This window comes from Nansenia antarctica (assembly GCF_963989245.1).
Source record: "Nansenia antarctica genome assembly, chromosome: 16".
Classification (NCBI taxonomy): Eukaryota; Metazoa; Chordata; class Actinopteri; order Argentiniformes; family Microstomatidae; genus Nansenia; species Nansenia antarctica.
In genome coordinates, this window is record NC_137686.1 from 26,226,131 (window position 1) to 26,250,447 (window position 24,317).

General features: G+C 44.4%; 2 protein-coding genes across 2 annotated transcripts in view; both read left to right on the forward strand.

Moving 5' to 3' along the window:
* Positions 1-601: 601 nt before the first annotated feature.
* Positions 602-3,740, forward strand: LOC308172195 (G-protein coupled receptor 55; the record flags this gene model as incomplete). The annotated part of the gene is made up of 2 exons (XM_080547105.1): positions 602-1,327; positions 3,534-3,740. The coding sequence occupies 2 exons, from the start codon at positions 602-604 to the stop codon at positions 3,738-3,740; spliced, it is 933 nt and encodes a 310-aa protein (XP_080403231.1).
* A 13,430-nt stretch (positions 3,741-17,170) lies between these two features.
* The window catches only part of lpar5a (lysophosphatidic acid receptor 5a), a gene marked incomplete at both ends in the record, with an annotated part of 10,611 nt that continues 3,464 nt past the window's right edge, over positions 17,171-24,317 (forward strand). The window contains one exon of the mRNA XM_080547106.1: positions 17,171-18,041. Within this exon, the coding sequence (XP_080403232.1) occupies positions 17,171-18,041 (871 nt within the window). The remainder of the gene's footprint in view (positions 18,042-24,317) is intronic.

Below are 24,317 nucleotides of genomic sequence, written 5' to 3' on the forward strand. Positions count from 1 at the left end.
CTCTCCTTCGCACCCTGCACTGTCTCCCGATAGCAGCTCGCATCAGATTCAAGACCCTGGTGCTTGCCTACCAGGCAGCTAAAGGGACAGCCCCTGCCTACCTGCAGGCAATGGTCACCCCCCAAACTTCAGCATGTTCTCCAGTGTCTATATATATATATTTTTTAAATCCTTCTATCACTGAGACTGCCAATGGCCCCAGGCCTGAGCTAGATTACTCTTCCTGCTACGACTGGTGGATTGATGATTCACTTGCTTAGTCAAACGTATTGATTGTAAGTCGCTGGGGAATAAGGCGTCTGCTAAATGCCGAACATGTAAAATGTTTTAAAAGATGTGACATACAAAGCAGAAACACGTCATCTTTTTATTCATGGTCTTATTATGTGGTTAAATGTTTATCTATTTATTTTCTATATATTTCTATCTACATGTATCCATTCTTGACATTTTTATTCCTATTTTTATTTGTTATTACCATCCTTCTTTTTCTGTATTTATTTTAATACCATATGTAAAGCACTTTGAATTGCCCCCTTTTTGTTGTACGAAATGTGCTGTACAAATAAACCCGCCTTGCCTTTGCCTCGCAGGCGTAACCATGACGACCAACTGTTCCTTCGAGGCGGTGGACCGCCTGATGCGGTCCCTGGAGCTGGCCATCTACCTGCCCATCTTCCTGGCGGGCCTGGTCCTCAACGCCGCGGCGCTGCTCGTCTTCTGCGTGCTCCTCCGCAAGTGGACCGAGTCCACCATCTACATGACCAACCTGGCCCTGATGGACCTCCTCCTGCTCCTCCTGCTGCCCTTCAAGATGCACGCCACCAACCACCTCTGGGGGCCCCGCCGGCGGGTCTTCTGCTCCTGCCTGGAGAGCCTGTACTTCGTGGGGATGTACGGCAGCATCTACACCATCGTCTGCATCGCCGCGGACCGCTGGGTGGCCATCTGCCACCCGTTCAGGGCCAAGCAGCTGCGCTCGCCCCGCGCGGCCCTGGGGATGTGCGTCCTGGTGTGGGTGGTGGCGCTGGGGGGGATCTCCCCCGTCTTAGGCTTCCGCCAGGCTGGGGAGGGGGACTTCTACTGCTTCCACGGCTTCTCGGAGAAAGGCTGGAGCCCCGCGGTGATAGGTTGTCTGCTGGCGTTCGGGTTCCTGGGCCCGGCCGCCGTGCTGGTGGGGTGCTCGGTTCGGAGCGTCCGGGCGCTGAAGGCGTCGGGCCAGGAGAGTCCTAAGAGGGCCCACGGCGTGAGGATCATCTACAGCAGCCTGTGTGCCTTCCTGGTGCCGTTCACACCCTGTCATCTGGCCATCCTGCTGCAGTTCCTGGTGAGTCGCACTTCTAACTAGGGTTTACTAAAAAACTGTTTGGTAAAATGGTGAAGTGATTCAATCCAGTGATTCAGTCTTAGCTCGTTGAGATTGTCTTGTTCAGATATTAAATGTTGAGTTTCTAGAAAATGTTCTCCAACTAAACTAGATTTGAAGATTCTGTTGATTACTTTAATTACTTATTAAAGTACTTTAATCTAAGTTCTAAAAAAACGATTTAGTCAAATGCAGTGATTGATTGATTGATTGGTTGAGATGTTTATTTGAGTTAAATATGTGCAAAACAAGATACAGCAGCAATAATTAATATAACAGAAAACAAAAAAACTAAACTAATAGAATTAAAAAGCATGAAGCAAAATAAATGATTGCACATTTAATTTAGTTTTATTTATTAATGTATTTATTATTATTTGACATATTCAAAAAGGAGTGAGAAGAAGTACAAACTTAAGATTCAAACTGTTCAAACGTTTGATTCAATCCAGTGATTCAATGTTGAGTCTCTGAAAGATTGTCTTGTTCAGACATTACATGTTGAGTTTCTAAAAAATGTTCTCCAACTAAATAGATTTGAAGATTCTATTGATTACTTTCGATTGTTTATTACTTTATAAAGCAAGATATGGATAAGCCCCAGTCTACATTGCAGACCTTTTAACCCCCATATGAACTGAAGTGCAGCCTTCTATCTTCAGGCAAGACTTGACTGACTGTTTTTATCCAGACTTATAAGTATTATTTTGTAATGTTATCTACTGTTTGAAATATTATTTGATTAGTCTGTTTTAATTATTTTTTATTGTATTTCTTTCCTGAATCTTTATTACAATCGTTATTAGATTATTATTATTTTATTTACTTATGCTGATGTCATTTTATGACTTTTTACGAGATCTCTAGTAGCACTTTTAATAGCCCTTTGTAACCTTGTTTATATTATTAATATATGAGACAAAGAAATATTATTAATTGTGTGAAATCGATACGTTCTATGGATTCTATTTCTGTTTCTATAGGATTCTATTTCTATAGGATTTACAAAGTGATGTCTTTTCCTTGTCGCCTTATCTGTGTCAGTATAAACATGAAAGTGCTGGAAGTTAAATCACAACAGGCAGCAACTACCTCATTACTTTGACCTTTACTGTGTTTTCAGATGAGTTTACTGAAATGGCCCTTCTGACCAGAGACACAGAACTGTAGTCAAACCCAAAAAAATCAAACAGGCCCAAACCCTAAAAATATTTAAATCTAAGCTAAAAAAAGAAAAAACGTAATGTTTTGCATCAGTTATGATTAAACACTAACACTTCAATCCATGCCTTTCTTATTAATTTATATGATCTTATTCATTATCTTATTACATGTTTATATATACGTATATATAATGTTAATCTATTCTTGTCATGTTGTTCTTCATGTTGTTCTTCAACAACTCCATTGGCTTCCTGTTAAATACCGTATCGACTTCAAAATTCTGCTCCTCACTTTCAAGGCCCTTCACAATCTTGCACCCCCATATCTCTCTGAACTCCTTCACACCTACACTCCCTCTCGCACTCTCCGATCCTCCGCTGCCTTTCAACTCACTATACCTTCTGCCCGCCTGACCACTATGGGGTCTAGAGCCTTCAGTCACTCTGCCCTCCGTCTCTGGAACTCTCTTTCACAAGACAATATTGACTCTCTCCCCACCTTCAAATCCTGCCTGAAAACCCACCTTTATTTGTAACTGATGGTTGTTTTTAAGTCTTTTGTTTTGTCTTGTTTTGGTTGTTTTTGTTTGTTTGAATCACTGTTTTAACCTGTTTGAATCTGTTGCTTGTTTTCAAATGATGCTCTGTAAGGTGTCCTTGAGAGCTCTGAAAGGCGCCTGTAAATAAAATGCATTATTATTATTATTATTATAGAGAATATATTTATTGATATGCTATTTAAATAAACTTGCCTTGCCTTGCATTCTAATCTGTTTTGACGTGAGAGCCTAACCTCTTGTCTCCTCCCTCCTGGTCTCCTCCTCCTCCTCCTGGTTCTCCTCCTGGTCTCCTCCTCCTCCTCCTCCTGGTCTCCTCCTCCTCCTCCTGGTTCTCCTCCTGGTCTCCTCCTGGTCTCCTCCTGGTCTCCTCCTCCTCCTCCTGGTTCTCCTCCTGGTCTCCTCCTCCTCCTCCTCCTCCTGGTTCTCCTCCTGGTGTCCTCCCAGGTACGGCGTGGTGTGATCGAGGACTGCGAGGCCAAGACCAGGATCAGCCTGTTCCTGCAGGTGAGCCTGAGCCTGGCCAACATCACCTGCTGCCTGGACGCCCTGTGTTACTACTTCATCGCCCGGGAGGTGAGATGTTCCAAAGAGACCTTCAGGAGGTCCATGAGCCAGAGGAGGACCAACACCAGCAACACCTCAGAGTTCTGATTGGACTGGGACCTCAAGGACCCAAGGATTCATTCAATCCTCTCTCTCAAACTTTATCGTCTCGAAAGACATTCGACAAAGTCATTTGCAGTATTTACTAAGAGGAATCGGACCACGGTGGCATACATTATCGGGGCGGCTGTGGCGCAGGAGGTAGAGTCGGCCGGCGTCTAATGATCGCAAGGTCGGCAGATCAGAGGTTCGAGCCCCAACTGGCCACATGTCGAAGTGTCCTTGGGCAAGACACTGAACCCCAAATTGCTCCTAATGAGCGGGCCGGCGCCTTGCATGGTAGCTTGGCCGCCATTGGTGTGTGAATGTGTGTGTGAATGTGTGTGTGAATGAGAGGCCGTTGTAAAGCGCTTTGAAATAAGGCTCTATATACGTAAGTGCAGCCCATTTACATTACTGTACATAAGGAAGTAATGAGGGTGTCAGTGTGTAGGTGTCACAGGAAGCCAGCTAGGGGCTACGTGACAGACTGAAACCTCGGTCGAGGCCTTGTGGTGTCTCAGGTGTCAGTAGCTCGCTAGCGCGGAACAGCCACCGCGATTATCTGGGTGCTTCAGAGCCACATAGCGGTAGTGAATGCTGTGTACAGGGGACACGGAGAAAAAACAAAAGCCTTTGGATTTACGTTAGAAAATGTTTTGTGTGGAAATCAGTTCCATGTGGTTGAATTGCGTTTAATCTACACATCAAACGATTTTCTCTTTGATGTATTTAAATGTTTGATGTTCAACCAAATTGGTGTTGATGATTAAAGATTTCAATCATGTGGAAATGCCTACACAATAGTAATAATATATATATTTAAAATTACGTAAATCTAAAGGCCTTTTTTTTCAGTGGAGTGCTGGCTCAGCACTGTCTCATTAGTAATTATCAGCTTATTATTCAGCTCGGAGCATCGTGTTCGGTGTCCCCAAGCAATGCAAAGTGCTTTGAGTTTTAGAAAGGCGCTACAGTATAGAGTTATACTGTACAGTTATACAGTATAGAGTTATACTGGACTCACTTTATCTGTGTAACCGCCCATGGCTTCGTCTGTCTAACAAGGACAAGGTGGTTAGATCATTGCTGTAACAATGGTAAATAGAGTCTATTTAAATATATATATGTATATGTTACGGTACATGTGGGAAAACTAGGGTTAGGGTTAGGTGCTACGTCGACTTGGTACATGCTGGCATGTCTAACCCTAACCATAACCTTAACCGTAGCACCCTAGCACCTAACCCTAACCCTAGTTTTCCCACATGTACCGTAACATGTATATATATATATATATATATGAATATATATTCATGTATTCATATACTGGATGTATGAGACAGATCCAGTCCTGGGCTCCAAATATGACCATGTCACCATTCGTTTTAATTAATTCAGGCTCATCTTACTTCACTTTGCATTTTATAAAAGCATGTAGCATAATAGCTTATAAGCTGCAATACAAGTGCTGTATGTACATTTATGACTAGTGATGCTTTGACTGATCAAGCATTAGTTAACCCTTTGTAAAGCCTTTTAACCTCTGCTCTCTGGATCACTTTCCTTGCAATTCCAAAGGGTTTTAAGAGGTCATATATTTTTTTTAATAAATTGAGGACCGTATTTTTATATTTTCTTTTTCCTGTTAAGTTCAGAATAGATTTCAAAATCCTTCTGCTTGTTTATAAAGCTCTCACTGGCACAGCACCAGAATATGAGAAAGACCTTTTGCTAGCATATCAGCCCAATAGAGCTCTCAGGTCTTCTGTCGCTGGCTTTCTCTGTGTACCACATGAACAAACAATTTTTGATTTGGTGAGGCTGCATTCTCATTTTATGCAATTCCAAATTGTGGAATGCACTGCCAGTTTACATTAGGGATGCAACCTCAGCAAATATTTTCAAGTCAAGACTAAAAACCCATCTTTTTAATACTGCCTTTAAATGACTAAATTATTAAATTATGATTATAGAATGATTAAAGCACTTTGAGCTGCAACGTTTGCAGGAAAAGTGCTATACAAATACAAGTTATTATTATTATTACTGGAGGTCTAATTATGGTATATGGATTATGGTGAATGGTAAATGTATGTAATGTATAATGTAATTATGTTTCAAGAATTTCTCATATGCACATTAAACTGCTGTTCTATCTATTAAAAGTACCGCCTATTTGTTTACAGATAAGACAATTCACAGAGATTGGGCTAATGTCTGTCCTAACATTCACGATGATGATAAGATATATCCGATGTTTGTATTTACCATGGGTTGGATGGAATTATCAGTTTTCTTGGTGTACATAGTGTCACGACCCAACAGCAATGTGCGTACATTGATAGTCAATGGGCTCGTTCCCACACAGGGCCGAGGCCGGACACAGGTAGATTAGCTCAGGGTTAGCTGACAGCACCCAGGTAGATGTTAAGGGGAAATGGCTTACCTGGCTCCGATGTATCGTGGCGTGGTCCGCGGGGATACTGAACAGCCCGCACGTTCGTTCAGTGGGGTGTTCCTTCCCGTTCAGTATTGACATATAACATAACAAACAAAACCGGACACGACACAACACGACCTCGGGGGTAATCCACTATTCCACATGGTAATAGTCTTGATACCCATCCCCCAATCCTCAACTTGACGATGACCTGAATGGTGACTATTTCCAAGTCAAGGACATGAACTCTCTATTTGGACACAGCAGTAAGGGCCTGCATATTGTTCACCTTAATGTGAACAGTCTTGTGCCTAAACTGGACCAAATCAGAGAAATGTTCCATGACAGCAAGGTTCACATTTTGAGCTTCTCTGAGACCAAGTTTGATGAATCAATCAAAGACCCAGAGATTGAAATAGTTAACTACACAGTCATCAGAAATGACAGGAACAGGTATGGGGGTGGTGTCTGCATGTACATTCACAACGATATTATCTTTAACACCCGGTATGACCTGAATCGTGACAAATTAGGATCTGTTTGGGTTGAAATTATCTTTAACAAAGCAAAACCGGTGCTGGTTGGTACTATCTACAGACCTCCCGATCAGAATGATTTCTATGATATTCTTGAGGGGTGCTTGGATGACGTTGACTGTGTGGAAAAGATTCTTATTGGGGATTGGAACACGGACATGCTCAGAAATGAAGCATCCGTTTTCAAATCCTTCACTAGGTTTTCTGAATTACACGGTCTCCGTCAACAAATTACCAAACCCACTAGGGTGTGTATTTCTACTCAAACCACCATAGATCTCATTCTAACATCGGATGAGTCCAAAATCTCCAAGAGTGGGGTTATTGTATGTGGGCTAAGTGATCATTACATGATCTTTTGCACTCGTAAAAAACATAAACCCAAGGCTGGCGGTCATAAAACTGTAACCACTAGATCCCTTAAATCCTATTCTAGTGAGGCCTTAAACCATAAACTGGAGAATCAAGACTGGTTAGATGAACTAAAATGCACACAGGTTGAAGAGGCATGGCTAGGTTTCAAAACCAAATTCCTAAATATTATTGACAGTATAGCCCCCATGAGAACCACCAGGGTTAAAGCCCAATCGGAACCATGGATGAATTCGGACATTCTAAATGCTATGAAAGTCAGAGACCTAAAATGCTCTGAAGTTCAAAAATGCTAATCAAAATTAGTGAAACACTTAAACGAAGATCTCAAAACCCACTTTGAGAAAATTTAAAAACAATGCAACAAACTATGCAATCAGGTAATTACCATGACCAAATCTGCTAAGAAAAAATACCTCGATAACAAAATCGAAGAAAACTTAAACAAACCACGTGACCTTTGGAAGCTACTTAATAGCCAACTAGGTTGCAGTCAAAAACTCAAAACCAGGTCTACAAACATCAGCATAAAATCTGGAGATTCTCTCCTTACAGACAAGCTGGATGTGGCTAAGTGCTTAAACACTTTCTTTACAACCATAGCCACTAAATTAGTTAACAATCTACCACCCCACTCAGGGCGTTATGGTGTAGAGCACATCCGTGCGTTCTACAATAAACTGGGTGTACGCAAAGATGATTTTAAACTCTCCATGGTGTCAAACGATGAGGTGTTTAAAAAGCTGGGCGCTCTACACTCAGAAAAGGCCACGGGCCATGACAATATTCCAGCCAGATTTCTAAAAGACTCAGCTGCCTCCATTACCCCAATCATCACCCACATAATAAACCTCTCCATCAAACAGGGACACGTCCCCCTTGACTTTAAAATAGCAAGGGTAACCCCACTGTATAAAAAAGGAAGCAAATTAGACCCAGGCAACTACCGACCTGTTTCTATTCTTAATTCCATCTCGAAACTTATGGAAAAAATAGTTTATGAACAGGTTGATAGGTACCTTACCGAAAAAAATCTGATGTATGAATTTCAATCAGGATTCAGAACATCCCATTCCACTGACACATGCCTTCTCTATTTGAACGACCACATCAACCATGAGGTGGACTCGGGCAAGTACTGCGGCATGGTCATGCTGGACCTCCAGAAGGCATTCGACACAGTAGATCACCACATATTGTTAGATAAACTGAAAGCAATTGGGTTCGATAGAACATCGGTGAGCTGGATGCAATCCTACTTAGAGGGGAGGGAACAGGTGGTTAGTGTGAACGGAACACTGTCCCCCCCCCTCCCAGTGACCTGCGGCGTTCCACAAGGAAGCATATTGGGACCTTTACTGTTCCTAATATATGTGAATGACATGTCATCAGCATGTGATTGCAATTTGTTCCTGTTCGCGGATGACTCGGCTCTGCTGGTCTCTGACAGCGACATATTGCAGGTGGAAAAAGCGCTAAGCACTGAACTGAGTAGAATCTGCATCTGGCTAGCTGACAATAAACTATCAATACACCTAGGTAAAACTGAAACCATCCTATACGGATCCCCATCTAAACTCAGAAAGGCTGAACATTTTAAAATAAAAGTGGGTAACATTAATATCACAAGAAAAGAGGATATTACATACCTGGGCTCCATCTTTCCGGAGATAAAATGGCAGCAAAAGTAATCAAAAAAGTGAACCATAGAACTAGATTCTTGTACAGGATATCCTCACTTGTCAGTAAAAACACACTGAGGACCCTATCAGGAGCTCTCATTCAATGTCACTTCGACTATGCCGTAACATCATGGTACTATAGAACCACAAAGGCCCATAAAACAAGACTCCAGACAGCCCAAAATAAACTGGTTAGGCTTCTGCTAGGCCTCAACCCTAGGACACATCTAACCGCTGCTCATTTTTTTAGCCTTGATTGGCTACGAGTAGTTGACAGAGTGCAGCAGCTTGCACTGGGCCTGGTCTTCAAGATACGCTACACCACAAAGACACCCAAGTACCTGTCAACATACTTCCAAAAAGTGAACAACGTCCACACATACAATACCAGAGGAAGCTCCACGAACCACGTTCAACCGCGTTGCACCACAAACAAGGGGTTAAACTCGTTTGCAAACTATGCAGTAAAAATGTGGAACGCCCTTCCTATAATCTTAAAGGAGTGCAAAACACTGCCCACCTTCAAAACCACTCTCAAAAAACATTTACAGGAGGCTGCAATCCGTAACTGGACCCTCTAAATCAAAAATCAGATTAAAAGACCCGAACTACCCACTGTACATACTTTGTGTTTTGTCCCCCGCCCCCACCTGTGGTGTATGTCCCCACCTGTCCTACCCGCTGTACATACCTTATGTTTTGTTGTATTGTTCTTCCCATGATGGATGTATGTTTATCTTGTAGATAGTAATAGTTATTTGTCTGTATTATCTTGTAGATAGTACTAGTTTTTTTTGTCTGTCTTACATGTAACGATGAATTGAGAATCAAGGACCCCAATTGAAATAAGCCAGTGGCTTTCTTGGGTTTTTATCCTGTTAGTTGACCTTGTATGTAATATGTACTTTCATGTACCTACTTCTGCAAATCTTCTAATAAAGTTTTCAATCAATCAATCAATAGTGAATGAATGAATGAATGGACTTTATTGTCATTGCTACAGTACAGGTACCAAACAACGAAATTTAGGAGGGGTGGCTCCCCTGGTGTTAGGAAAGGAAAAAAAAAAAAACACTTTTAGAAAAAGAATAAAATCACAAGAAGCTGGTTTACATAAATAAAGGCTATGTACACAATCCACTGTACTATACTGCACAGATAGTCAACTAGGGTTGTCATATTGCACAAAAGTATTTTTTCACGTTATTTAAAGTGTCACAGTTTGCAGGCTTGAAATGTACATGTTTGTGCCTCAGCACTAGCTGCCATACAATCCGTCCAGACTGTCCTGGGCCCAGAACTTAGGCCTTTGCTGTGTTCAGGGCCTTGACGGCCCTGTGGTAGAAGCAGTTCTTCAGTCTGTTTGTCTTAGCGGCCGGGGTCCTGTACCTCCTTTTCGAGGGCAGCCTGATAAAGTGTAAGTGCCCAGGGTGGGTCGGGTCCCTGGAGATCTTGGAGGCCTTCCTGAGACAGCGTGTGTTGTACAGCTCTTCCAGAGAGGGGAGGGGGGCGCCGATGATCTTCTGTGCTGTTCTCACGACTCTCTGCAGCGCGTTTCTCTCCGCTGTTGTGCAGCTGTAGAACCAGTTGCAGATGCCGTAGGTGAGGATGCTCTCCACTGCGCCGCGGTAGAAGGCCACCAGTATCTCCTGCTTGTTGTGTTCTTTCCTGAGGCATCTCAGGGTGTATAGCCGCTGTTGTGCCCTCTTGATGGTGCCTTTTGTGTTGTCCTTCCAGGTCAGGTCATCCCGCATGTGATGTCCCAGGAATCCGAGGGTTGAGACTCTCTCCACGCTCTCTCCGTAGATGAGCAGGGGCTGGATCTCGGACTTTTTCCTCCTGAAGTCTACGATGAATTCCTGGGTCTTTGACTTGTTTAGCAGCAGGTTGTTAACCTTGCACAGCTTGCTCAGTTGCTCTACCTCATCCCTGTACGCCGCCTCCCCCCCCCCCGAGATACATCCCACCACGGTGGTGTCGTCTGCAAACTTTACGATGTAGTTGCTGGGGTGGACGGGGGTGAAGTCGTGGGTGTAGAGGTTGTAGAGGATGGGGCTTAGCACGCAGCCCTGGGGGGACCCAGTGCTGAGGCTGAGGGCTGTGGAGGTGTGGGGGCCCACCCGCACCCTCTGGGGGCGGTCGGTCAGGAAGTCCTAGACTAGGAAGATAGTAATTGTCCAAGGGGTTCTCTTCTAGGTAAGGCGTCTCAATCAGTATTACTCTTCTCCACTCTCCACTCTCTCGAACCTCTACTCCCCAGGTAGCTAATGAGCACCTGTCATATACCTTTCGAGAGTCCCGCCAACAGGCAAGCCACTCCCCCATGTACCCTGGGTAGCCAATCAACACCCCCTGAGCTTACCATGACAACTAGGAACAGTTGGATCGTGACAATAGAGTGAGGTGGCTCTGTCTTGCTTTAAACAAAATGGCGCTCCAAAAAACAACAACAACAACAACCATGTCTAAACAAAATGGCACTTCATAAAACAGCAACCATGTCTCATAAGTGTTACAGTCTAATCTAATTGTTGGGATATCAAGAGAAATAAGGGTTGGGGTGTACAGGGCAGGGTGATAACAAACCTTCTGCACTGTTGAAGCATTCGAGTAAGAGTGTCGCTTCTGAATATCATTTAATAGAAAACAAAAACTCAAGGACACATGAGTATTTTTGGAGATGTTCTGCTCTTAACTCCTTTTAATAACCAACCACATTATGATGCATTTTCCCTGTCTGCTCCTCACAGGAAGTCAGCCATGGTTTATCGATCAATACATCAATGAATCAATGTATGAATCAATCAATCAATACATCAATCAATCTGAACTGCTACACCATCAATATCCTCCACCACCCTCATATTATGATATCTGTATTTTTAGAATTTAGAATTTCTCCGTTTTGTTTATTTTAGTAGAACAGTGCCCCCCTGTGGTGGTGGTGGTTGTTGCAGTGTTTCATTCAGAGCATGGTTTGCTCTGGTTCCTCTAAATGTTTCTTCCTCCCAGGGAGTTTTCCCTTGCCACTGGGCCCTGTGTTTTTCTCCCTCCTGGGGAGTTTCTTCTCTTTTTTTCTTCTTTTTTTTAACTTGTCTTGTTTGTTGAGGGTCTGTGGGTTGGTGTTAGTTCATATCATGTGTCTTTTATCTATAGTTTAGTATTGTTCTTGTTGTAAAGCAGTTTAAGACAATTGTCAAATGTAAAAAGTGCTATACAAATACATGTGATTGATTGATTGATTGATTAGTAAGTCACTTTCGATAAAAGCATTGCTAAATGTAGGTTTCTACGTTTTCCTTCTATCACTGAGACTGCCAATGGCCCCTGGCCTGAGCTAGATTACTCTTCCTGAGGCGACTGGTGGATTGATGATTCACTTGCTTAGTCAAATGTGTTGATTGTAAGTCGCTTTGGAATAAGGCGTCTGCTAAATGCCACAAATGTAAATGTAAATGTAGGTTGCTGGGCACCTCTGAACTCCAATCCCTGGTCCCCAGTACCTCTGAGCTCTGGTTATTAATCAGGCTTCATTGTTTTGAGGTTTGCAATAAATAATCAAATTAAAACCTTTGTTAAAGGTCCAGTATATAGATTTGAGCCTTAAAATAATGCTAGAAATGCATTGATAAATCAGGAGAGCTCAAGGCATGAGGATGCATGATGGATAACGTCCAGTGAAGAATGCTGTTTCGGTCCAAACAAAGCGCTTTCTCAAATCTGGTGTTGAGGTTGAGCATTGGTCTTTAAGTATGGTTCATATACAAGTATAAGCACATGTATATTATTTGCTGCTATTAGAAAATGCAACATGTTTATGTTTTCAAATGATCAACGTGGCCAGACACACAGGAACACACAAAACAACAAGTTTCACCTTTAATGCATCAACTCCCTAAGTGATTACTGCATCAGGTGTTTGGCAGGGTTTTAAGCAAGATCAGTTGTAGGCCGAGGCCTATGGTTAGGGTCTATGGTTAGGGCCTATGGTTAGGGCCTATGGTTAGGGCCTATGGTTAGGGTCTATGGTTAGGGCATATGGTTAGGGCATATGGTTAGGGCCTATGGTTAGGGCCTATGGTTAGGGCATATGGTTAGGGCATATGGTTAGGGTCTATGGTTAGGGCCTATGGTTAGGGCATATGGTTAGGGCCTATGGTTAGGGTCTATGGTTAGGGCCTATGGTTAGGGCATATGGTTAGGGTCTATGGTTAGGGCCTATGGTTAGGGTCTATGGTTAGGGCCTATGGTTAGGGCATATGGTTAGGGTCTATGGTTAGGGCCTATGGTTAGGGTCTATGGTTAGGGCATATGGTTAGGGCATATGGTTAGGGTCTATGGTTAGGGTCTATGGTTAGGGCATATGGTTAGGGCATATGGTTAGGGCCTATGGTTAGGGCATATGGTTAGGGTCTATGGTTAGGGCCTATGGTTAGGGTATATGGTTAGGGCCTATGGTTAGGGCCTATGGTTAGGGCCTATGGTTAGGGCATATGGTTAGGGTCTATGGTTAGGGCATATGGTTAGGGTCTATGGTTAGGGCCTATGGTTAGGGCCTATGGTTAGGGCCTATGGTTAGGGTCTATGGTTAGGGCCTATGGTTAGGGCATATGGTTAGGGTCTATGGTTAGGGCCTATGGTTAGGGTCTATGGTTAGGGCCTATGGTTAGGGTCTATGGTTAGGGTCTATGGTTAGGGCCTATGGTTAGGGCCTATGGTTAGGGCATATGGTTAGGGTCTATGGTTAGGGCATATGGTTAGGGCCTATGGTTAGGGTCTATGGTTAGGGTCTATGGTTAGGGCATATGGTTAGGGTCTATGGTTAGGGCATATGGTTAGGGTCTATGGTTAGGGCCTATGGTTAGGGCATATGGTTAGGGCCTATGGTTAGGGCCTATGGTTAGGGCATATGGTTAGGGCATATGGTTAGGGTCTATGGTTAGGGCCTATGGTTAGGGCATATGGTTAGGGCCTATGGTTAGGGTCTATGGTTAGGGCCTATGGTTAGGGCATATGGTTAGGGTCTATGGTTAGGGCCTATGGTTAGGGTCTATGGTTAGGGCCTATGGTTAGGGCATATGGTTAGGGTCTATGGTTAGGGCCTATGGTTAGGGTCTATGGTTAGGGCATATGGTTAGGGCATATGGTTAGGGTCTATGGTTAGGGTCTATGGTTAGGGCATATGGTTAGGGCATATGGTTAGGGCCTATGGTTATGGCATATGGTTAGGGTCTATGGTTAGGGCCTATGGTTAGGGTATATGGTTAGGGCCTATGGTTAGGGCCTATGGTTAGGGCCTATGGTTAGGGCATATGGTTAGGGTCTATGGTTAGGGCATATGGTTAGGGTCTATGGTTAGGGCCTATGGTTAGGGCCTATGGTTAGGGCCTATGGTTAGGGTCTATGGTTAGGGCCTATGGTTAGGGCATATGGTTAGGGTCTATGGTTAGGGCCTATGGTTAGGGTCTATGGTTAGGGCCTATGGTTAGGGTCTATGGTTAGGGTCTATGGTTAGGGCCTATGGTTAGGGCCTATGGTTAGGGCATATGGTTAGGGTCTATGGTTAGGGCATATGGTTAGGGCCTATGGTTAGGGTCTATGGTTAGGGTCTATGGTTAGGGCATATGGTTAGGGTCTATGGTTAGGGCATATGGTTAGGGTCTATGGTTAGGGCCTATGGTTAGGGCATATGGTTAGGGTCTATGGTTAGGGCATATGGTTAGGGCCTATGGTTAGGGCCTATGGTTAGGGCATATGGTTAGGGTCTATGGTTAGGGCCTATGGTTAGGGTCTATGGTTAGGGCATATGGTTAGGGCCTATGGTTAGGGCCTATGGTTAGGGCCTATGGTTAGGGCCTATGGTTAGGGTCTATGGTTAGGGCATATGGTTAGGGCATATGGTTAGGGCATATGGTTAGGGTCTATGGTTAGGGCATATGGTTAGGGTCTATGGTTAGGGTCTATGGTTAGGGCATTCACCTTTGGGCTCTCCCCATAGATCCCCTGTATCTATCTAAGGTAGCAGGAAGTCTCTCTCTCTGTCTCACTCTCCCTCTCTCTCCCTCTCTCTCTCTCTCTCTTCCTCTCTCTCTCTCTCTCTCTCTTCCTCTTTCTCTCTCTCTCTCTCTCTCTCTCTCTCTCTCTCTCTCTCTCTCTGCAAACTGTTCAGTGCATTGAAGTTATGGCCTACAGTCGACCAACAGAGCTACAGCATTATAGTAGGTGTCAAAGTGGTGTGCTGGAAACTCGTCCTAATGCGTAATTAGTAGTGTAACGTATCTAAGGTGACTGCCAGCCTGCCTGCCTAAACAAGTCCGTCTTTAAAGAGTAGTTCTGAGGGAGCGGCTCTCAGGTCAGGGGGGAGGGCGTTGCAGAGTCTTGGGGCCGTCACCTCAAACGTCCCCTTTTGTTTTCAGTCTGGTCCTGGGTACGACCAGGAGCTCCTGGTCGGGTGACCCGAGTGACCGGCTGGATGAGTAGGGGTGGATGAGATGGGAGATGTAGACGGGGGCTTGGCCATGGAGGGCTCTGAAGGCGAACGCCAGCACTAGTCGTACCGGGAGCCAGTACAGAGATGTTAGGATGGGGGTGATGTGGCATGACTTCTTAGACCTGGTGAGAAGCCTGGCAGCCGCATTCTGGACCAGCTGAAGTTACAGTTGCTACAGTTGATTTGTTGAGACAGGTAAAACAGTGAATTACAGTAGTGGAGTCTGGATGAGACAAAGGCATGTACAGACAGTTCTAATTCAGCGTGGGATACAATGGACCGGAGCTTGGCAACAGTTCTGAGCTGAAAGAAACAGGTACGTGTCAGAGATTTCACGTGTTTGTCCAAATGCATGGGCTGGTCGAAAAATAACGCCCAGGTTTCTTAGATGGGGGCGAACATCGTCTTTGAGGGACCCTCAGTGCGTGGCTAGTCTAGAGGCAGTGTTTTCAGCAGCTACGATCATCAACACTTCTGTTTTGGCTGCGTTGAGTTGGAGAAAGTTGCTGCCCATCCAGCTCTCAGTGGTGGACAGACACTGTCGTAGGGTGACGAGTTTCTCCAGTTTGTCTGGTTTAAAGGAGTAAAGTAAAGTTGGATGTCGTCTGCGTAGCAGTGATGAGGGAGACCCCTGAACTTGCTGATGAGGAGGCCTCGGGGGAGCATGTATAGTGTGAAGAGGACTGGCGCGAGCACAAACTTCTGTCTTTAAGGTAGGAGGCGAACCAGTTTAAGGCACTCCCCGAGATGCCACCCCACTCCCTAAGTCTATCTAACATAATTCCATGGTCTATTGTGTCGAAAGCTGCACTGAGATCTAGCAGGACCAGACAGTACAGAACATTTGCCGGAGTCTGAGCAGGGCAGTTTCAGTGGAGTGTTTTTTGAGAAAACCTGATTGGAATTTGGCCTATGGTTAGGGCCTTTTTACTTCCCCTGTATCTATCTAAGGTAGCAGGAAGTCTCTCTCTCTCTCTCCCTCTCTCTCTCTCTCTTTCTTCCTCTCTCTCTCTCTCTGTCTCACTCTGTCTGTCTCTCTCTCGCTCGCTCACTCTCTCTCTTCCTCTCTCTCTCTCTTCCTCTCTCTCTCTCTCTCTCCCTCTCTCTCTCTCGCTCTCTCTCTCCTCCTCTCTCTCTCTCTCTTCCTCTCTCTCTCTCTCTTTCTCTCTCTCTCTCTCTCTCTCACTCTCGGCAAACTGTTCAGTGCATTGAAGTTATGGCCTACAGTCGACCAACAGAGCTACAGCATTATAGTAGGTGTCAAAGTTGTGTGCTCTCTCTCTCTCTCCCTCTCTCTCTCCCTCTTCCTCTCTCTCTCTCTCTCTCTCTCTCTCTCTCTCTCTCTCTCTCTCTCTCTGCAAACTGTTCAGTGCATTGAAGTTATGGCCTACAGTCGACCAACAGAGATACAGCATTATAGTAGGTGTCAAAGTTGTGTGCTCTCTCTCCCTCTCTCGCTCTCTCTCTTCCTCTCTCTCTCTCTCTCTCTCTCTCTCTCTCTCTCTCTCTCTCTCTCTCTCTCTCTCTCTCTCTCTCTCTCTCTCTCTCTCTCTCTCTCTCTCTTCCTCTCTCTCTCTCTCTCTCTCTCTCTCTCTCTTCCTCTTTCTCTCTCTCTCTCTGCAAACTGTTCAGTGCATTGAAGTTAATGCCTACAGTCGACCAACAGAGCTACAGCATTATAGTAGGTGTCAAAGTTGTGTGCTTGGAAAATCGTCCTAATGCGTCATAACAAGTTGTGACGGTTCTACTTTTTAATGTTTTTGAGTGTTTATTTTGTTCCTTTGTGGCTTTTGACAACCCACCCTTCCTTCGCAGGAAGTCTCTCTCCCCCCCTCTCCCCCACTCTCTCTCTCTATCTCTATCTGTGTGTCTCTCTGAAAATAGCTTCAATCAGAAACTCAGCGGACGAGGACACGATGGCTGTCATCAACAACTGTTCATCCGAGCCTACGATGCCTCACAGGTACGAGGTCTCCGCCGTGGTCTACAGTGTGGTCTTGCTGGTCGGGTTACCGCTCAACGCGCTGTCCCTGTGGATCTTACTGAAGAGACACGGCCTGAAGTCGTCCAACGTGGTGATCATGACCAGTCTGGTGGTGTCGGACATCCTGTTGACCCTGTCTCTACCCCTGCGTATCTACTACTACGCCACGAAGAGCTGGCCCTTTCACCAGGCGACGTGCGTCGCGGCCTCTCTGCTGTTCCGGATCAACATCTTCACCAGCCCCGTGTTCATCACCTTCCTCAGCGTGGACAGGCTGCTAGCGGTGGTCTACCCTCTGCGTTCGCGAGGACTGCGCCGTCCCACGGTGACCCTGGCCGTCTGCGCGTGCGCCTGGATCTTCGTCACCGCCGCTAGTCTGCAGGTCACGCTGAGCGACGTCCGGGTCCAGACCAACTGCCGACCGCCGCGTTGCTTCGAGATGGTCGCTAACGACATGCTGCATCCGACGTCGACGATCCCCACGATCCTGCTCCTGTCGATTCTCCTGGTCGTCAACGTGCTCTCCACCGGGCTGGTCTCCAGGACGTTGTACAGGCGCCAAGCAGACCGCACGGCGCCAAGCGAGGAGAACCTGAAGGGAATCATGATGATATTCGTCATGAATTTGTTGATGTTTCTGATATTCTTTATGCCCTTCGGTTTGGTTTTGGTGCTGGCTCATCTGAGAGTCGTGGCTGTGGAGATGTTCGAAGTCACCGTGTGCCACGCCACCATCAACTGTTGTCTCGATCCGATCGTGTACTATTATTCCTTGTCTGCCCTCGGGAAAAAGAAAAGGACCGGTAAGGACAGTAAGCCCAGTGTTTGCGTGTGCCTGCGTGTGAGAGAGCGAGAGAGAAATTGAGAGGATGAGAGCATGTTTATAGACAGTCTGTATGATTTTGTTTTAGCGTAAATAGCAGTTGTAAAAATGACCTTTTTAAAAATAATAAATCACTTTGACTCTTCATCAAACAATTGTGGCCTGCCTGCCTTAATTGCTGATCATGAGCATCCATGACATTGTTATCCAACAGAAAGAGTCCTCCAAAGTAATCCGGTTTAAACAACCAGACAAGGGTGTGTTCTCACTAGAACATTTGCTTCACTTGAAATGGAGTTTAGGATCAAATGTGCTTTGCTCTGCGTCGTCTGGAGCTGTGAGAACGCGCATTCAAAGTCGCTCCCGGAGCAAACAACCAACGGATGCTCCGCTTGAAAAGGGTGGTTTCGCTCCGGTTAGAAACGACGCATCGAGGCTGTCCATAGGAAAACAACAGCGCATGCATTGACCAATCAACTACCACGGCTGTTGCTTCGATTGCGTATGTTACTTCGTTTACATAAAGGGCTGTGAGAACGCAAATCAGAGAAATAATTTATGCAACAATGTTGCAAACTCATCCACTTGCTCCGGGTCCTGATTCGGACTTTCATGACCTTACACTAAGCAGTGAGGGTTTTGCAGTCACTAGTTTCTCAGGCTATGGGTCTCTCTATTTGTCTCCTACCGCAGTCAACCGCAAAGTCTTCACTAGCATCGGCAATGCTTACAACAACAATCACAGGTACAACGCTAAACATCCACCCCTATCACTCGGTGACATCTTCACTAGTATGTACTATGTAGGCCACCGTACTGCTGTACTTAAGTTTGTCCTACTTTCCACTGACACAGGTGTCTTCACAGCACCAGTCTTCACAGAGGAGTCTTCTCCTTCAGGTTCACTGCATGAGGTCACGACCTCAGCTGACATGGGTGTTCACCTGTACAAGAATCACCAGAGCGTGTCGTTCACGTAATAATTAAGCAATATCACACGAGAGGGAGAGCTGTTATACTGAATATCAGCACGGCTGTGATTCGGTCATAGGTACGAGGCCGCAGGTACTTCGTTTGTTTGTTTGTGTGTTTATTTAATCATTTATTTTGGCTCCGCCAACAAAAAAATTGTTCTGCAACTGAACTTCAACTGTACTGTTGCCTAGTAACCCGAACACAAACATCCGCAGGCTAGCTACTTTGTATTAACAGTCATTTAATAGAACACCTGTGCGGCGGAGTGATACATATAGTTAAAAGTCCCAGTGCTGTTATACTGTATATCGGCACTCATGGAATGCCTCTTGTCCAATCAAATGACTTGGTTGGAACTAACTGTTGTATAAAGTATGATAGTAATGGTGAGTATGAGTGTGTATCTAAGGCAGCACACAGGTTGGTGGTTTCAAATCAAATTACATTTGACACTTGAAAAAGGTCACCTCAATCAAACCATCCCCTAATGAACGCCGCAGAGATGATACTAGATCATAAGACTTTGCTTATTAGTTTCAAAATGCTCACAGTCATCGTCGGCAGGGAAACCACCCACCCACATTTTAATGTTCCGACTAACTGAATTCGAGGAGCGGCAAAAAAAAAATAGGGTCATATCAGCGATCTATTAACTGACATCTATGCGGCTTCCTAAAAAGGCCCACGCCACCACGGTGTGTGTGTGTGTGTGTGTGTGCGTGTGTGTGTGCGTGTGCGTGTGTGTGTGTATGTATGTGTGTGTATGCGTCTGTGCGTCTGTGTGTCTGTGCGTCTGAAGCATGTGTGTGTGTGTGTGCGTGTGTGTGTGTGTGTTGGTGTAAATATATATATTCCTAAATTTCGTTGTTTGGTACCTGTACTGTAGCAATGACAATAAAGTCCATTCATTCATTAATATATATATATATATATATATATATATATATATATATATACATAGAAAGCAGTGGAGGCTCCTCCATAGAGGTAGAGGAGGCCTGGCCTCCCCAATAATTTGAGAGAAGAGAGAGAGATTTTAAAAAGCAATAATTATATTTTTTTATCAGACACACAACATACAATTCAGAACAATACTTCATCCATTTCTAATATGTATCCTGCAGAACAGCACTCATACACGCGTGTGGCGGAAAAAAGGTACTACACGGAGGCCAGGCCTCCTGTCGGAAAGTGGTTTCTCATAGAAGTCAATGTAATGCAATTTTTTTCATGGCAATAAATGTGATTGGCCAAATCACTGAAAATGGGTGGGCACAGGAGGCCTGGCCTCCGTGTAGTACCTTTTTCCGCCACACGCGTATGAGTGCTGTTCTGCAGGATAAATATTAGAAATGGATGAAGTATTGTTCTGAATTGTATGTTGTGTGTCTGATTGACATAGTGTTTGAGTGCTTTTGACATGTCATTGATTGTATGTAGTATGTTGTGGTGAATGTTGTGAGCCTGAGCAGAAGGGACAATAGCTGCTGCAGGCGGACCAGAGATTCATGCCAATTGTTTTGTTTATTTGATGACCCATTGTGCAGGCAATAAAAGCTGCTTCATCCACCATCCTGAGAGTGTCCCAATCCCTTCAGTACCGCCAAACACAAATTAATAATTTTTAACAAAGACAGATAAGAAGAACAGGGAACATTCCATCGCGAGTGAAGCGAGCAAGCGGAAAAAAAATTGGCCTCCTCAATTCTGGAAGTCACCAGCCTCCACTGATAGAAAGAGAGAGAGAGTGAGAGAGAGAGAGAGAGAGAGAGAGAGAGAGAGAATGTTTCCAATGAAACATTGAGATCTCTCTTCTTTCCACATTTCAACTCTGTTGAACGTGACATCATTTACACGGTGACGAGCAGGAAGCTGAAGGTGGTTATTATCTGAACCATCATAGAGCCTGGGTGGTTGGCAGGGAGACCACATCACATCAACCTCCCCTGCACAACTGCTGCGTTAGACACACACTCATACATACTCACCATTACTATCATACTTTATTGCGTGAACAACACGCTCTGGTCATTCCTGTACAGGTGAACACCCATGTCAGTTGAGGTCGTGACCTCATGCAGTGAACCTGGAGTAGAAGACTCCTCTGTGAAGACTGGAGCTGTGAAGACACCCGTGTCTGTGGAAAGTAGGACAAAGTTCCAGCGGTACGGTGGCCTACATAGTACATACTAGTGAAGATGTCACCCAGTGATAGAAGTGGATGTTTAGCTGTTGTAACTGTGATTGTTGTTGTAAGCATTGCCGATGCTAGTGAAGACTTTGCGGTAGACTAGACTTGTGTCAGAGTTGAAGGGTCCCACGGGACCGGTGTCAGTCAGAGCAGTGGAGAACGCCACCTTTGGTCTGTCTGTGTCAACAGGAGAGGAGGCGAAGACGGTTGTTCTCTATCTGTCTCCTTGTTTCTCCCCATGCTGCCAAATGACAGAAGACACGTAATCGCTTTGGTGTGAGAAAAGATTTCTATAGAATTAGTGACACCCGACACACCATACTCACCTGCATTCTGTCTCCTCTGTTCCTCCACCTCACTCTCACAGGCTGTCACTCTGGCCCCCGTGGCCAGCACTCGAGTTGAGGGGGGATGAGGGGGGATGGCATCCCCCAACTGAAATACAAACGGTCAAAATCATCCCCCTTCTAAAACTGCCATACCCCCTTTCCATCCCTCATGTCATTTTATCAATGAACGTGGTATTACTGCTATTGCAACATTTAGTTTTGAGCATATTGAGTAAAATACTGTGGGCGAGGGAGTAGGAACGCACACATGCAATGACATTTTTACCAAGACACTGAAGTCACTGACGCTGTGGGGATGCTAAAATTGTCCCCATATGATAAAATCCACCATCCCCCCTGATTTTCTTTTAAGTTTACAACTTGAGTACTGGCCATGGCTGACAGCTCTGCTGCTTGGGCTGGAAACGTGTTGATAAAAAAACATCAATTGTTGAATATTTCAAGTCGCTTGTAAGTATAACCCAACATACTGAACTATAGTTCAATGCCTCGATCTGAGAGGATTCAAAGTCACCTGCGTTCTCTCTCTTCAGCTCCTCCATGTCTTTCTCACTGATTGTCAGTTGGTCCCCATGGCTCACAGCTCTGCTGCTTGTGTTACGCAGGATGAATAAGTATAATATGTATTATAAGTTATTTCAATGGTATTGACTAAATAATAAGATTATGATCATATAATGATTGAAGCACTTTGAGCTGCAACGTTTGCAGGAAAAGTGCTATACAAATGAAAGTTATTATTATTATTGCCCATATATTTATCTCTTGTCTTTTGGTCTGGAGGTTATTTTTATACACTTCAACAACTATTATATAAGAACCCTCTTGGCTTCTCGTAGGTGAGACAGGTGAGTTTAAGGCCTCCACAAGAGAATGTGTGTGTGTGTGTGTGTGTGTGTGTGTGTGTGTGTGTGTGTGCTCACGTGTGTGTGTGTGTGTGTGTGTGTGCGTGCCTGCGTGTGTGTGTGTGTGTGTGTGTGTGTGTGTGTGTGTGTGTTTGTGTGTGTGGGTGTGTGTGTATGTGTGGGTTTGTGTGTGTGTGTGTGTGTGTGTGTGTGTGTGTGTGTGCAGGGTTTAGTAATGTTACTTGCCAAGTTCTATAATGTTACTGATTGTAACATGAGAAGTAGCAACACTAGTTTGGTTGTCTACTGAAGCTGTCGTGAAGGGAAGTGTACCTTTCTAATAACTGTATTTGGCCGACACGATATGATATGACTCCAGATTGATTTCATGTCTTGCGGGCGTATGCTGTGCCTGTGAATTGATTTGGATACACTGTGACACCCTGTTGGTGTATTTACCACTCAGAAAGCAGATAATAAACTGATTGTCGAATAATAATAATAACTTTTTATTTGTATAGCACTTTTCCTGCAAACGTTGCAGCTCAAAGTGCTCTAATCATTATATAATCATAATTTTATTATTTCGTCATTTAAAGGCAATTATTAAAAAGATGGGTTTTTAGTCTTGACTTTAACATATTTACTGAGGTTGCATCCCTAATGTAAACTGGCAGTGCATTCCACAATTTGGGTGCATAAAATGAGAATGCAGCCTCACCAAATCTATTCTTTTGTACATGGAGAGAAAACGCATAGCTTAACACATATTTCCATTGGTCGAAGGGAAACATTAGAGAACCAGGATGTGGAGTGGAGGGCTCTAACTCTCTACTGGGCCTGGGACTAAATTACTATAACAATATTAACACAGTAATTATGTTATGAATTATCTTAATTTTATTCTCAGACAGGGTAAAATACATGCAGGGTGCGTAGGTGCATCAAACGTCCACTAGAGGGAGACGTTGATTAAAAACAGAGCTGTCACAGCTGCTGTCACACTCCGCTAGGCTGGGACGTTGAACACGGGTGAAGTTAACTCTCCACAGTTCAGAGAACTAATGCGGTAGTTCTGTGATTGTGCAACATTACAATGCAATTATAACATTATCGTGCTCAGATTCATTTAATTTAAGAGGATGTGTTGAGAGGTGCGGTATGGTGCCAGGGTTCCTTCACCCGGTTTCACCTGAAAAACATAAACTTGTGTTTATGGAGCTTCAGAGGAATGATAGCCTTCTAGTAGAAGTAGTAAAGAGTTGATTTTTTTATTACTTAACTGTATTACCCAGAGGATGCTGAGACTGAGAGACGGCTTTTAAAGCTTTAAGGTTTTCACCCTAAAAACATAAACATTTCTTATATGGAACTTCCAAGGAACCGGGTATTTATGTTTGATGTCTCTCATTTAGATTAAATTAAATTAAATACAATTCAACCTGTCGTGATTATGTTTTATGTATGGCCTCACATGGTTCACAGACAACATAACATTGACTTTGTGGCAAACCGTGTAGGCCGATGAGGCAACCCGCCGCTTTATTACTCAATCGGTGTTGACTAAGAAGTTTCAAGATTATTATTTTTTTTTCATGAAAATGTTTCAGGACATGATGTTTTGTTTGCAAACAAAGGCTAGCCACGTGGAGGACAGAGGTATGCTGGGAAGTGCTGTTTTCCGGATTGCGTCAATAGGGACACCCCCCCTCGTATGAACTACACTACCCAGAAGCACCCGAACCTCCAGCTGACTGGGGTCGGCATAATAAAGGATGTGACATTATATCTGCTGTTATGTTTACCGTTGGTTATAGCCCTTTGTCTCTGCCAGCACAGCCAGTCATAATGCCTGGTTCATAGCAATAGAAGTACTTCTATTATTCTTTTTGTTC